We start from the raw sequence: 15816 nt of genomic DNA on the forward strand, positions 1-15816 counted from the left end.
TCCACAGCTGTATGCATCCTTGGTCTAGCTTTGGAAAGCCTGGTCTGAAACTTTGTGCACAGTTTTACGGAAAAGGATGGGTAACTGAACACAACTGATTAATTTTATGAATGGATTCAAGCCTTCAAAAATGTGAAGAATGGCATTTTTTAAGACTTAATTTGGCACATGGATGCTGCAAACATGTCAATTAAATTTTGGTACTTGAATCCCCTTCCATGTTTTAATTAAAACGTAAGTACCACGGGCTTATTATCAGTTTGGCACAGAGGCTGAATTCATTCAATTTTTCCTGCTAGAAAAAGCATTAGTTATTTGGCTTTTCCCTATAAAGAGATCTAGGAAAGGGACTGGGGGAAGGAATCAGGAATCAAAAATGGTTGTTAAATATGTCCCTGGCTTCTGAAATTTCAATGTACTACAGATACAGAATGAGTTAAATAGAAATTAAGTAGTTTCTATTGCTGAATCTATTATTAGCAGATAGGTAGCTAATACATTTTTGGTTTAAAAGAACACCTTCTCTTTACTTTTTCCCTTTATACCTTTGGTAAAGTCAATGTGGCCAGACACATTTTAGCTATAGTAGAATCCAACTCCCATTCTATTTTTCTCCTTCAGCTGTAAAACAAACTCAGATTTCCCCATACCAAATACCCCTTGTTTCTCCTCATTTCTGTTGTGGATGAGTAGTCTCTAGTGGGGCCTTACTTCCCCGTCTTCAGTCTCTGATCTGTGACCTACTCCTGCCATTCCACTCCTGCTGTATTGGCATTTCTGAAACTACTCGTGCTAAGGTCACTGATGACATCCTAACGACCAAATCAAATGGTCATTTTCTCTTTCCACATTCCGACTGATTTCTCTGTCTCATTTGACACTATTGATACACCCTTTATAACCCCTGATTTCTTTTGTTTCTGAACAGGGAAAGTTCTCCTGGAAGTGATTTCTGTGATATTCCACACCCTGGCTCTCTTGGCTTTGGGAAAAGTCCATTAAAAAGTCCTTACTATGGATTCGTTGTTTCTCATGATTATTCTTCCTTGATGATGGCATAATTATATTTATCATCTATTGTATTCCATTATTCACACCCTGTAGGAGGTGCTAAATAAATATTTCTTGAATTTAATTGTTTTAAGATACTCACCAATCTAGTACACCCACCCAATAAACCACAGCATTATTCTACTATGGAGTTAGCACTTAGTTTCATAATTACATTGTTTAGGAGTTCCTACTATCAATTTTGCCTCTGCACCTAAGTATCACAGGCAGCTAAAGTTAATAAAAATACCTTATAATTAAGATAAATATATCTGAGTAAAAAATCATGACACATAATTTGATGAAGGACATGTTTTAAATGTGAGAAGTGGTATGGGTGATCCATTTATTTTGGATGTAGTCATGATTTTCCAGAATATTTTGATACTTTGTATGCACATTTAGCAAATTATTTGGATTGGTTATTTTCCTGAAAATCTGGATTGCATAGTGGCATGATATATGCAAACTGTATTATGACTTTTCTCCTTTAACTAATGCATATTTTTTGAAATGTAGAAATATTGTGCAGACATATCAAGGTAATTTATGCTTTTAGGTGGTTCCTCTTCTCTTTCTTCCTTTGTTTTTAAATAAAGTATATTCAGAAGCTGAGATTTTCAAGAAACGTGCTTGCTGTGGCCAATAAACAAATTTAGAATCTCAAATTAAATCCTACTTTCATTTTGCAACTGTAATTACTAGGTCTCATTTTCCTTCTGGGCAAAAGATACTCTTTTAAAATTACAAGGACTTTACAGTCAATATATAAGAATAATCATAGAAAAAGTTTCAGACCAAGCTAAACAAATACTTTATGCATTATTCGAGGACAAAATGCTAAGCAATATCTTCCATATTTTCTACATATCCCAAAAAAATGACATGGAAACTTACAGAATGAAATGATCTCAAGCACATATATTCTCCAAGGGGTGTTAGAACATGCTGAGATGGATAATGAGCTGTCATCATAGAAATACTCTAGAGATGTATGCTGTGAGCCCACAGACCTGGAATAGTATTATTATTATAAAACACTCTTTTCTGCAATTGTTTCAGTGTTCTGGCTTTCAATCCAGTGGTCTAAGGACTTGTTCAAAGCACTTCCCAAAAGTAAAATAATCTGAATCTTCCTTTTCCTCCTTTATTTCCATAACAATATTAAATTTTAGACAAAACCAAAATTGGTAAGTATTTTCAGAACCATTAGATTGAAAACTGTTTTTCTTTTTAGGCAAGTGAATTATTACTGAAAGCTCTTGAACTATGATATTCTATTCTAACTTAAAATTCTATTGAAATATAGCATTTTATAATTGGCATGGTTTAAAATGATTAAATTGATATATAGGTATTTAGTTGATGTGAAACTAATTTCATCTACATTAGCAAAATTTCCAATAAGTTCTTTGGAAGTGTGTAAATAGCAAATATCTTGAGATACTTTAGCTTATTTATATTTATATTTATCTAGTCCAGCATAATAAATATAATATAAATACAACATAAATAAAATGCAAGCTGCTTAAGTAATTTAAAATTTTCCAGGAGCCCATTTTAAAAAGCAAATAGAAAGATACAATCAACTTTAATAATGTATTTTAAGCTGGTATATCCAAAATATTGAAGCACTCATCAATATAAAAAAATGAGAAATTATACATTTCTATTTTTCTTTTTATATTAAGTCTTGGAAATCCACTATGGATTGTTGCATACATCCAAGTTCAGAGTAGACACATTTCAAGTGCCAGAAGCTGCAAGTAGCCAGAAGTTACTGTATCAGCATGATCTAGTGAGCTTAGTGGCTTTCATTGGCACCTGGATTTTAGTCTAGTCTTTTACTAAAGCATTTTATGAAAGTAATGAACAGATCTGACTCTTTTCCTTTGTCTTTCGTTTGTTTCCTTGGTAGCCATTGAGACACGCTTTGATGGGACTTGTTCTCTACCTTAAATATTTGTGTATGTGGGTGAATAAAGTTAGCACAGTGACTATATACTAAAAAACTGATACTACTCAGAAGAATGATTTGTTACACAGAATGGAAGACGTTTCATTCACAGGACTGTGAGGACTGAGGAATACTTGCCAGAGGAATCCATTCGAAAACTGGTCCTTGGTGGCACTTGTTCTGGATGGGAAAATGGGGAATTAAAATTGAAATTCATTTATGGCATTTTAAAATTCACCTTTACTTTTGTTGTTTTTGTTGCTGTTATAACTCACCCCCAACCTTGTGCTCAAATTTAATGATTTTGTTTCTCTAAGATCCATGGAAGTTAGTGAATGGGATATACCCTGCTTTATGTATATGAATTTGTTTGTAAATGTAAATGTATTTCTTTTACATGCATGCAAAATAGAAGAATCTGAATTCTTTTAGGTCAGAATGAAAAAAAGTCCTCATTTTCAAAAACTAAGCTTTGATTCTCAGTATAAGAATGCTTATTGGAAAGCAGAGTCAGGGCACCTCAGCGGATCAGTCGGTTAAGCATCCGACTCTTGATTTCGTTTCAGATCATAATCTCATGGTTGGTGAGATGGAGCCCTGTGTTGAACTCTGCATTGACAGCATGGAGCCTGTTTGGGACTCTCTCCCTCCCTTTTTCTCTGCCTCTCCACTGATCATGCTCTCTCTCTCAAAAATAAATTTGAAAATTAAAAAAAAAGTAAAGTCAACCCAGAACCTGAACTATATACAAAGTAAAGAAGTCTTTTAAAATCAGGTTAAGATATTGTGTCATCAAGTTACTGAAATGAAAAATGGAAAATCCAATCAATGACTGTGTTGACTTATGTCCATCAGTCCAAATATTTTGAAACTTACAATTATTTGTATAGTTGAAGTTCTGTATAAGCAGTTGAGTTAAACTGGCTTATGTTAGCAATACAGATCCTTGAAGAGAATTATGATGTAATCTCTGCTACATATAACATAAAATTTGTGGACATGAACATAAAATACTACACACATCACTAAAAAAGAGGCACTATAAAAATATGTATTTTATTATTACATTAATAAAAATTAAAGTAGACCAAATCTTGATTGCTTTCTAACTGAGTTTTGTTTCAAAGACAGAGTTCTATGCTCTTCAACAATATAAATGAACTAGAAGTCTGTTGAGGGCAATTACCTTCGGGGTTTGACAGTTGTTCCTCAATACCCTGCACAGCTCATCTCACTCATGGCAGAATGATTATCCCTGTAAGGTAATCTGTGTCTTTGTAGTAAAGGTAAATTAGTTTTCCAGAAGAATCGTTATTTCTTAAAAATCCTCCATGTGTAATGGGACTGCTTAGCATTATAAATTGAGAACTATCCTTTCATAGAAAAGATAGAGCTGAATCAGAGATAGAAGGCTGCTACCTTCTAAGTGCTTCCATTAGTTGTAAAACTGACATTTTATATTATCATAATCATACTAGGACCTACTTGCCATCCAGCGATTACATTTAGTTTACTGCAGCCCTGATGATCTCATATTTATTCATGAAAGTTCTGTGGTTTGCATTGTTCACTTGTGCTACCAGCAAAATGCTTTGATATACTAAATAGCTTTCAGTCAAAGACTGATTTTAGAGTTTACTTCTCACCTCCTCCTCGCCCCTCCCCCCCTTTTATCCTCTGCTTGATTCTAGGAGCATTAAGTTTTAAACTGTTGAATGAAATAAATTTATTATCTATCAGATTGGATCTACTTTCTAAAATACATGGAAAAATGTGTCCCCAAACTAACTTTTATTTCCCTCTCTTTATTCTTTGGCTTACGTAATGGTAACTTTCTTTATTAAAAGGGACCTCTTAGAAATATAAATGTTCCCATAATTGTTCACAAAGTTACCCAAAAATGCTATTTTTGAAATTAGATTTCCAAATTAAAAGGCACACATTAAAAATGGCAAACACAGCTTAACTGGAATTACTAATCTCCTTTATCAATATATTATAACTGCAAAGTGATGCATAATGTGATATACTAGAACTGCAGCTGAAAGGCAATTTTTTTTCATGGATTAAGCCATGACATAAATTATACTAAGGACAGCGATAATGGTTTTCCTATGGGAAAAAGGTACAGGAAATTAACCTTCATAGTACAGTCGAGGACATTTTAAATGATAATGTTATTAATTTTTTTCTAGTCTTTTATGATTCTAATGCTAAAGTCATTGATAAAAGTGTCTTAACATTTACCTATTATCTTATTTTAATATTTCACTAAAATAAGATTGTGCACCAGAGAACATTTGTTAAGAACATTAAGGCCATTGGACAACAACAATGTCCAAGCAAATGAGGCCAGGGCTTGGTCTAGCAGTGTTCAGATGTGGGGGTGTTCTCTAGGAAGGCAAGGTGGCCTTTCATTACCACTTAATCCCTGCCTACAGCTATGGCATCATGATGTATCAGAACCTTTCCTAAATCTATTGACATTTCCAGCTTGACTGTATCAAGTGTTTAATCACATTTTCAAGGAAGACTGAATACCAGCAGCCTGAAACAGAAGCACTTACACAGGCTTCGGAGCTCTGGATATTGTGTATCTACCTTGTGTGGTGTGGCTTCCACCATGTTTCCATTTAGAGTCTCAAGTGGTGTGGTGCACTGAGTGGATAATATTTTTACTCCACCTCATCTTTCCAAGTGGCTCTCCTGTGAGGATGGGAGACAGTGCCAACTATGGCCCTTGCTCACTAACAACACAGAGAAAGCAGCAGAAAAGCCATTACTTTAGAAATACAACCACTCATTTGTGATCAGCCATAAGTTATACGTGCATTATAATACTGAACAATGAAAGAATTCCACAATAAACAATGAACAATGAACAACAAAACGATAGGATAAAAGCCATGGATGTGACAAACACAGCTGTCCATTTTTAACCAGCTACAAAGTATAATTTCCTGCCAAGTGTAGTGCTGAAAACCAGTTTGCGCCTCCATTATGCTCTAACTAGCCTTGGTTCCTTCTGATTGCTACCTTTGTTGTGATGCTCATTGCTTATCATGAGTTAATTCTTCCTAATTTCTGGAAAGAAAAATTGATCATGTGAGCTTTTCGAGGAAATTTCAGAGGGATTTGTGTTCTAAAGAGTTTCCACCATAAGGCACATTACGTCATACGGATCCCTGACACTTTTATGATCCTACATTTGAGTGATGTCTTACTGCAAAGGAGCACAGACATGTTGTACCTCATAAATTGTTTATTTATAATAAACAAGGTTCAATGTGAAGAGAAAAAAGTTTGCACAACTTCCATCATAATTCAACTTGGGTTCACACCAAGGGACAGAATCATGAGAGAAGAGTTTCAAAGAACGGATTTTTCTTCTCTGTCTCTTCCTGTTTTCATCTGCTTCTTGCTCTGGCTTCCGAGGCTGTGGTAGGGTGTCTGCTCAAGAAATGGCCCCATGACGGGAGCCTGGGTGGCTAGTCTGTGGTTAAGCACCCAACTCTTGATTTCTGCTCAGGTCAAGATCTCACGGTTTGTTAAGTCTGAGCCCTGTATTAGGCTCTGCGCTGATGGTGCAGAGCCTGCTTGAGATTCTCCATCTGCTGTCTCTCTCTTCTACCCCACTTGCTCTCTCTTTCAAAATAAATAAACTTCAAAAAGTTTTTTCTTTTAAAAAAGAAATGGCTATGTGAACCAAGGATGATGAGACAAATCTTTGCAATAAGTCTGGCTTAAAGCAAAGTGAAGCAACAGGACAGAGCCGGCATTCCTAAATCACCAAGTTCTTGAGCATGATCAGAACTTTATTTTGTAAGATTCCAAAGTAAGCCATACCCCGTTTCTTTGGGAAGCACTTTGTATTGCCCTGCTTGGCATCAAAGGGAGGGGTCATGACAGTCATTGTTCTGCAGTTATGTAATCTCTGCAGTTATGATCTCTCCTAGGAGCTGGAAGACAGACAAAATTTCCTCCCTTTCCGTCCTATGATGATTGTGATGTTGCATCTGATTTACTATCTGTGATGAGAACTTGAACTCTATGGCAGAATACTTACGTGAGTGAAGCCTTACTACCTTTTCTTAGTACTTAGTTTATCATGCTCTAGATTTGTACAGATGTGTAATTTTCTGAGTATGGAGAGAGTTTGCTAGGAGTCCGGCTAGAGAAGCCACCACACATACTTTTACCCCAAATGAGGAATAGAACATGTATGGGCAAAAATTCAGTCGGCCAAATAAATTAACTTGAAGGAAATTATTTATCTGACTAGGTATTAACATTTTTATTCATGGTCTGTATGTTTGGATATATACTTTTTTTAGACAGCAACGATGTCTATTTCTTTAATAGATCATGTAAAAAAGGGAAACCATGTAATTCATCATTCAAAGGAAGTCAAACCAGAGAGTGGCTATTAATAATTATGCCAGGATGACACAGAGCAGGAATGTCCCAAGCAAATGGGTATATGTGCAGTCACCCTATGTAGTCTCACGGGGATGTAGGCTGTTAGAAAGTTGTTTCTCATGATATCAGAAATATGTGACACCATCACATATCAAGAAAGAATGGCAGAAGACGGGAGGAGGGAAAAGCAGTGAGGGCCTTTAGAAGTAGCTGCTTTCTCAAGGTGAGAAATGGTAAACAATAGTTTCTTTTTTAAGATTAGCATACAAAAATGAGAAAATGTTAGCCCTTCCTCTTGTGATTGCAAAGAACTGCTTCTTTCATGAGTGTCATGAAAAGAGAGAAGGGAAAAGTAAAAAATAGGCTGTTGTATCCCATTATGCAATGGTGCTTTCACTAAAAAAAATGCAAGTAGAGGTGCCTGGGTGGCTCAGTGGGTTAGGTGTCCAACTTCAGCTCAGGTCATAATCTTGCGGTGACTGATGAGTTTAAGTCCTGTGTGTGGCTCTGTGCTGACAGTGTGGAGCTTGCCTTGGATTCTATCTCCACGCCCCCTCAAAATAAATAAATAAACCTAAAAATGGAAGTAATGGGGACAGCAAGAAGTTATTTATTAATAGAAGCTATTACACAATGAGAAACGTGAACTTTATCAACAAGTCTTGAGTAGAGTTGGGGATGGGGAGATTTTTGCTTTTTCCCTGACAGTTGCTGGTAATGACAGAGGGCCAATGCTTAAATAATTAATATGAAAACCCCAAAAAGCCCATTGGTCAAAACGTCTTTTGGCATTGGGGGGTCATATTTTTGGGGGGGGCATGTATATTATATGATGTAGAATATATAGATAAGCTTAAAGTTATATGGAATTAAGTTAGAAAAATATTTCTTTCTGCACACGAGTTTCCGATAAGGATAAATGAGATTTTTGGTAATTAGAAGATATTTAACACATGATATTCTCCTGATTAAACATCAATATTGCCCGTCGAGTGAGAAACTGTTGGTCTAATTGTCTAATTACATTTAAACTGTTGTCTATATTTACTGCACAATCTTGCATGATAAAATGCTGACATTATTTGCTGGGTTGTGTGCCATGCGGTCTCATTGAGGAACTGTTTTCCTATGTTTTTGTGTTCTCAATTTCAGTATCAGTTTTGTACGACTGGAATTAGTTTCTCACGATCTTTGTCTTGTTGGGCGCCCAGCGGAGTTCTAGACACGTGTTGAGTGTTTCGTACATTCTTGTTGATTGATGTGGACCTGGAGGTGCCACCTCAGGGCACTGTGCCTGTTGCTCTGAAACTGGAAGTCTCCCTCTGTCTGCTGAAAGAATCTTCCTTCTCTCTTTCTTAAGTTCCATCTCATCTCATGATGAAGATGGGATGAAGACAGGAGCCATTTCCGGCTTTCCCCTCATAAGCATGTACCTGTCATGTTCGGTTTCATGTGGCTCTAGAATCTTATGGTTGTCTTTGTTTAAAATCACTACATTTTTTTTCAGGGATATATCTTTATTAAGATGTCCTGTGCGTGCACATTAAAATGTCAGCATAATCTAATTATGAGCCAAATGAGGCACAGCAGCATTTACATCATTTGATAAATTTCCATCATTTGCAGGGAACTGGTGACTTGAATCCAAATACTTCTTGACAGCCTTGCTTTCACAAACATTCTGTAGTTCTGTACAGCAGAGGCTTGTGGGTGAAAGTACATCCTTTCTTTTTTTGGCTACTGCAACCCAATTTTTAATGTGAATGCAAAATATCTTTTTAGTTTCATACCTGGTTGTAAGGGAAGCTACCATGAAATCACTACAGGCCAAGGAACATGTCAAAGGGCTTGGTTTAGACAGCTCTGGTTGGGATTCTCTTACCCATGATCCCTGATCTCCATGGATTTCTCTCCCAGGAAAAAGTTCAGGGAACACAAGGATAAACAGAGCAAAACTTAAATGTAATGCACGTGATTCAAAGGGTAAGGTATGATTCACAATCAAAATTTTGAATATGGGTCTTTCCTATGGATGCACATCCATCATTTCATGATCACTAAAAAAAAACCTATTTGAAGATGATGGGAAATACACACAGCTTTCCTCCAATTCATTAAAAAAATATTTCTTGGAGTTCTAAAAATTCAACTAAGAGAATGAAACTTTTTCCTATTGGAAACAGGAAACACGTAGAGGGCCAAGAGCAGCTTTGTTCTTTCTAGGCACTTGCATGTCCATGAGCAGAGTGAACCGATCAGTTACCAGAGACCTGAGAAAGTAGCGTTGTGATTTTTTTGGTTTCCTAAATCAGAAAGGGTAGAGCTTTGCTTACCCTGACATGGTTTCCCTGTTTCTTTCACACTCCATTTAGTGTTATGAAATAACATGACAGAAGAGCAAAAGATAGAAAAGAAAATGAGCTTGCCCTCTTTTGGCTTCCTAAGACTTGTGACCCTGAAAACATTGCTGTGACCTCAGAAACATTAGAGAGCTGACAGAAACATGAAGGGGGGCACCATTAGAGAAGTGGCAGCAGCGGCATCTGCAGGATACTGATGGGGCAGAGGGGGCCCTGGGAGGGAGTCAGGCTGTTGGTTGTTGGTGTGGCTGCCAGAAGCAAAGGGGAGAAAGAGCTCCCAGGGGAGAATTGAAAAAGAAAGGTATTGGGGGCTTAAGGTGCATTGGTTTGCTCAGGTTGTTACAGGTGAGGAGCGGAAATGCGATGAACAGAAACAGCATTGCAGGGGCTGGATAAAGAAATCAGAATTCTTTTAGGGTTGAAAAGAAGGTCACACACAATTCCTGCTCAGAAACTGAGGGCACCACAGTATCAGACACCATTGAAGGAAGATGGAATAAATGGCAACATTGCCTTTGTCCTGAAAAATAAAGCCTTGCATTGGTTAGGAAACTATAAAAGAATGAGAGCAAATGATTAACGAAGGGACAGAAACAGAAGAAAGCCTCTCCTGAAGCTCCCTAAAAGTAGCACAAATTTCAACAAGCCACGGACGTGATGATGATATTTTAATCCTGCAATGCATCGCCATCCTCCTAGTTAGAACTTCTACTGTATCTTGATCTCCACCTGTTTGCACTTGTTCTTATTTCCCCAGTTAAATTTGGGAGAGCAGCACATATTACTCATCTTTGGTATCTTTCCACGGTAGTGAGAGTAAAGTGGGTATTCAATAAATACTTGGATATTGAAGTAGAAAAGGAATTCAGAATGGTGTTGAAATCTTTTCAATTTTTTTTTCAGTTTAATGAGCATGAATATCTTGAATTCATACCTTATGTCATACAGCCAAGCATACTACTTTGTTCTTATTCTATCACAGCAAAAACATTCTAACTACACAATCTTTTAAAGACTTTCAGTTGTTCATCCAGATGGGGAATTCTGTCATAGCTGATTATTTAAAATAAAGAGATGTGTGTGTGGGTGGGTGGGGTTCATTTCTCAATGCATGCTCTGCTGTCCCAAATATTTTATCAATGAAAATAGCTTTTATAGAGAGTTGCAGAGGATGAGAAAAAGGTATTATGTCTATTCTTCCCCTTATCAGTTGGGTGCATAATTCTCAGCCCCTGAGCTCATAAAGAATAAACAGATTTCAGATTCTCTAAGGTCATACACAATTTAAAACTTGCTATTCATGTTTCAAGTGATAAAGTTGGGGAGAGGACATTGGTGGAACACAGAGACAAAGGAAATCGATTTATGGTAGACTGTGAAAGGAAGTACCTAGGACCATAACCTTCTCACTAAGCTAGGTTTCTGATCCATTGACCTAGGTTCATATTATACTGTGTATTTCTCTCATAGATTATACATTCATGCCATTCAGATTCCTGTCCTCTAACATTTGGAAAAGATGACCTGTCAGATGGTGGAAAGAGGCATAATGAATGCATATGCAATATTAAAAACCTTTGTTTTCTAATATTTATAAAGTACAATGAAATAGTTTTAGAGGACCTTCAAATAGGGTAGCAAGTGCATACATGATATTTCATTTTATGGCTACATGCGCCTCACTGCATTAAAGGGGCCCCACTGTGTTAAATGAGAAGCAGAAGTTTTGGAGGTAGAAATGATTGGCATGTAGCTCTGTGCTGTTTACAGAACCATTACTTTCATGATTGTGAGTTGGAAGGACTTGGCTAACATTTACTCATGGGCCTAAATTCTTCGGTGATTGCATTCAAGGATCTGAGAAAAAAAAATTGAAGCTTCAGACTCAAGACCAGATTACACATAAAAATCCCAAACATTTATGTTACTGTTTGGTGACTTAAACAAAATTATTCACATCCTCTGACTTCCATCCTTCCCACCAAATACATTCCTGAGTTTCCTCAGAGGCTTAGAGGTAAAACAGTAGGAAATAAAATATAAAAGCAAAAGGTATAAGCTTTTTATTTTTTAAGAAAAGTTTAGATAAGCTGGCTCTACTTTTGAAATACTTTTTGAACCACAGAATATAAAATCATGCCAGATCATCTCAGCTTTAGTATATCTCCTGGCAACGCTTCAGCTATTGTTAATGTACCCTTGTTTTATGTGGCTTTCACTTACGCCTACTTTCATAAATCGCTCTAGATTTCTCGTAGAGCTCGTATGGGTCAGGCTTCCTTGGGTCAAAGGCCTCTGTTGAGTCAGGAAAAGAAGTCCTGTGAAGGGCAGGTGGGAAGGGCAGGTTCTGCGGTATGGCCGGAGCAGATAAACTCGTTTGAGGACTGCCTTGATTTTCCCATCGGTCCATTATCTGGAAAGTGAAAGAGAACAGAAAATGGCTAAGAATGAAATTTTTCTTGCTATTTCCCTTGTCACATACCACAACCCTCACCTTTAAGTTAGACTTCCTTGCCTGTAGACTTTTCTTCCATAAAACATTTTAAACTTTGGAATAAGCGTGAGAAAAGATTCTATTTCTCTATATTAAAGTATCATAGACTGTACTAAATACAAGCGGTGTCTGACTTTTGAATGCAATCTTATGTAACCTTGTTAACCTACTAGTTGGTCATCTTTAGCCAATCACTTAATCTCTCTGAGTCTGTTTTTTCCTCTCTTATACGATAAAGATAACATGTATCTCAAGATAATTTTACGTGTATGTGCACAGAAATGTATGGTATTGGCTCTGATACATTATGCCATTTTACTGGAACAGAAGAGAATAAAGTAGTCTACATGTATTCTTTTGACACTTATACATATTCCGATGATCTCTTATACCTGAACATTTGGTCACTTTCCTTTTAATTTAAAGTAATATTACAACAATCTGGGGTTTATGAATTGTTCAAAGTCTTCTGTGAAGCCTCATTTACTGCTGATATGACAGTTTCTTCCCCCAAATGCTACTGCTGATGTTGCTAACACTACAATTTATTAAAGATCTAAAGAACACTTCAGAGTTTACCATGATTTCTCCCACGCATTGCCTTCTTTGATCTGCACAATGGCCCCTTGAAGTAGATAAGGCAGGGACCAATATCCTTTTACCGAAGAGAAAGCCAGGTTAACTGAGATCACCTGTTTGCACCACTGTCTTCACCTTCATTCAGTAGTCAACTGATTCAAACTCATACTTTTTTGCTTTGAATAAACCTGCTTTGTATAAAACTTAGATTAGGTTACACTTTGTGTAAAATTTTGCATTGGGTCAGCATGGTCTTCAGGTTACAGGCTAACCCCCTCCTTGGGCATTAGTGGATCCTCCTGACCTAGTTTCTTCTCTCATTCTTATATTCCCTAATGGTCTCTCCTCTCATTCCATAGGATCCATCAGATTCTCTCCTGCCTCTGAATCTTGCACTTTCTTAATTTCTCCTTCTACCTGCAAAGTTTATCCATTTTCTACTTTTTTTCACCTCCCATCCTCACTTTACCTGGCTACTAGATTCAGATGAAATGTCTCTTCTAGGAGGCCTTTGCTGACCATTCCTGAACTGGTTACATGTCCCTCCTGGGTGTTCCCACAGCCCCTCTACCTACCCTTCACACCCAAAACTCAGGATGCTCAACTATAATGGCAAGTCTACCTATGTGTCCTCAAATAGATCATGATGTGGACAGATCCTGCAAGGGATGTAGTCTTTCTCATTGTTGCATTACCAACACAAAATAAGTGCCCAGAAAATGTTAATTTAGTGAATGAATGAAATCCTCAATAAAATATAGTCGGCTCTTCTTTTTTTCCCAAATCTGCTTGACTCTTAACTGTTCTTTTTTTTCTTCTTCCAAACACAAACAAACTAGCTTTAATATACACTGTTTTGAACTTGGCAGGATTACAACTTTCTGTCCCCTACTGCACTGGCCTGCTTTTGTTTCCATGCTGGCTACATCTTGGTCAGGTCTCCTATACCAACTCTGAGTTATCAATTATAAATATTTCAAAGTTGAAGGAGATGTGAGGTTCCACATATCATGCATGTCACTGTGTCACACAAAATTCTCTGTGACTTGTTCACCTGCCTGGGACTATGTCAGGTGTTGAGTGGGCCAACAAACTAGGAAAGAAAATGGGTCACTGACCTGTCTCTTAGCAATAAGATTGATACTATGGTCTGAATGTTTGTCTCTTCCCTCCAAATTTATATGTTAAAATTCTAACACCTAAGGTGGCACCTTTGGGAGGCAATTAGATCATGGAGGTGGAGCCCTCATGAATGGGATGCATGCCTTTTTAAAGGATATTCAGAGTCCAGAAGACCCTTCTGTCAGGTGAGGTTACAGAGAAAAGATGGCCTCCTCAGCAGAGGGCTCTCACCAGACACTGAATCTTCCAGCAGCTTGATCTTGGGCTTCCAGCCCCCAGAACTCTGAGGAATAAATTACTATTGTTTGTAAGCTACCCAGTCTATGGCACAGCGGTCTGAAGGGACTAAGACATATGGCTTCATTTTAATTTGTTTCTTATATGGGCTACTGACCAAAACTTCATTTGAACAAAGTTCCTTTACCTAACCAGGATGGAAAGGCCCTAGTTGAGTTCAATTACCTAATATTAAACATAATCTTAAGAGTGCAAAGAAGTCCAGCAGCTGTCAGAGGCAGACCCTGGGTCAAAGCAATGTGTAACTATAACAGGAGTACTGTTTACGTAATAATACATTAAGGGGAATAAGTGGCAAATTTGTTTAGAATTTTAGCTAATATTCTGCTCAGTGGGCCTTTTGGTCCTACTTAGTAAAAACCTTAGTAAAAAAATATGCATGCCATTAATTAATTTTACAGTAAAATTCATCTAGGAAGCCATTCTAGGCTTCTTTGTTCATCTATTGTCCATGTCTTTGCTATGATGGGAAGACCCACACTTGTGGCTAAAGTCATATTCTTTGTTTGTTTGTTTTTCAGTTAAAATGACTGGCCTTAAGCATCATGTGGCGGCATTCTGGCTGTGACTTTCTCCCTTCTGTTTCCAAACATAAAATATTAAATTCTAAAAAGTAAATAAATTAGATGTATGGACTGAGTAGCTGTAGAATCCCACTTGTCATCATAGGGCTTCAGCAAATGTCAATTTCTTTCTCCCATCTTCTACTGAGGGTGAACTGATACTCACTTAGGTATTGTGGTATATGTATCGCTCATGTGCAGTCATTGGAGCAAACATGTTTCAGGTGAAATATTAGTGTTTCTAAAAAACATTGTTAAAACAGAACAAATAATGGTTTGGGCACTGCTGGGAAGGTTACTGGGGCAGATTGACAAATTCCACAATTTTTGTAGGACAGAAACAGGGGAATTAGTCAAGAGTGTGGTTTATGCTTAGTAAAGCATTCACATCTTGCTGTGACATTCATCAATCCTTGAGCCACTCCGTCAAGGTTTCTTAAGAGGCTGTAGAGCAGAAAATCACTGTGCCCATGAAATTACTGAAGAAATGGACTCGCAGTCCTTAAAGCTCCCCACCCCGGGACTGAGTTATTTATTGGCTATGACCCAAAAGACCATGGGGCAGACCACCAGCCCTGGGATCAGAGGCTACCCTCTGCTCTCTGGGGCTGATGTGCTGATCTGACAGCATCTTCTGAGGGTGCACTCTGTTGATTATTTTCTTTCTTTCTCAGACAACTTGGTCTCTGGACTTTGGCTTTCTAGCTGGGACACTCTGCTCTCTTGTTCTTCTCAAACTCCTTGAACACCTGAGATTCTGACCCTGTCACATTGCCAGACCTTTGGAGCTCATTTGTTCTATCTCGTGTTTTCCTAACCTGACCTGCCTAGAGTTGTGCTACCTGAAAGGCTTTTACCTCTCACAGCTTTCTGATTGGGCCGTGTACAGTCCCAGTGGTGTCTATAGCTAGGCAGATATTTATAAACATCTCACTAGAGTAAGGAAAGTGGAAATGAAGTTGTTTTCAGTATCTG

General features: G+C 37.5%; 1 protein-coding gene across 1 annotated transcript in view; it reads right to left on the reverse strand.

Moving 5' to 3' along the window:
- MAGI2 (membrane associated guanylate kinase, WW and PDZ domain containing 2) overlaps window positions 1-15816 on the reverse strand; it is a 966486-nt gene that overhangs the window by 179045 nt on the left and 771625 nt on the right. The window contains exons 14-15 of the mRNA XM_077746976.1: window positions 12010-12199; window positions 3146-3187 (exon numbers count right to left, since the gene is read on the reverse strand). Of these exons, the coding sequence (XP_077603102.1) occupies window positions 3146-3187; window positions 12010-12199 (232 nt within the window). The remainder of the gene's footprint in view (window positions 1-3145; window positions 3188-12009; window positions 12200-15816) is intronic.

Source organism: Crocuta crocuta, unplaced genomic scaffold (assembly GCF_008692635.1).
Source record: "Crocuta crocuta isolate KB4526 unplaced genomic scaffold, BGI_CrCroc_1.0 scaffold396, whole genome shotgun sequence".
Classification (NCBI taxonomy): Eukaryota; Metazoa; Chordata; class Mammalia; order Carnivora; family Hyaenidae; genus Crocuta; species Crocuta crocuta.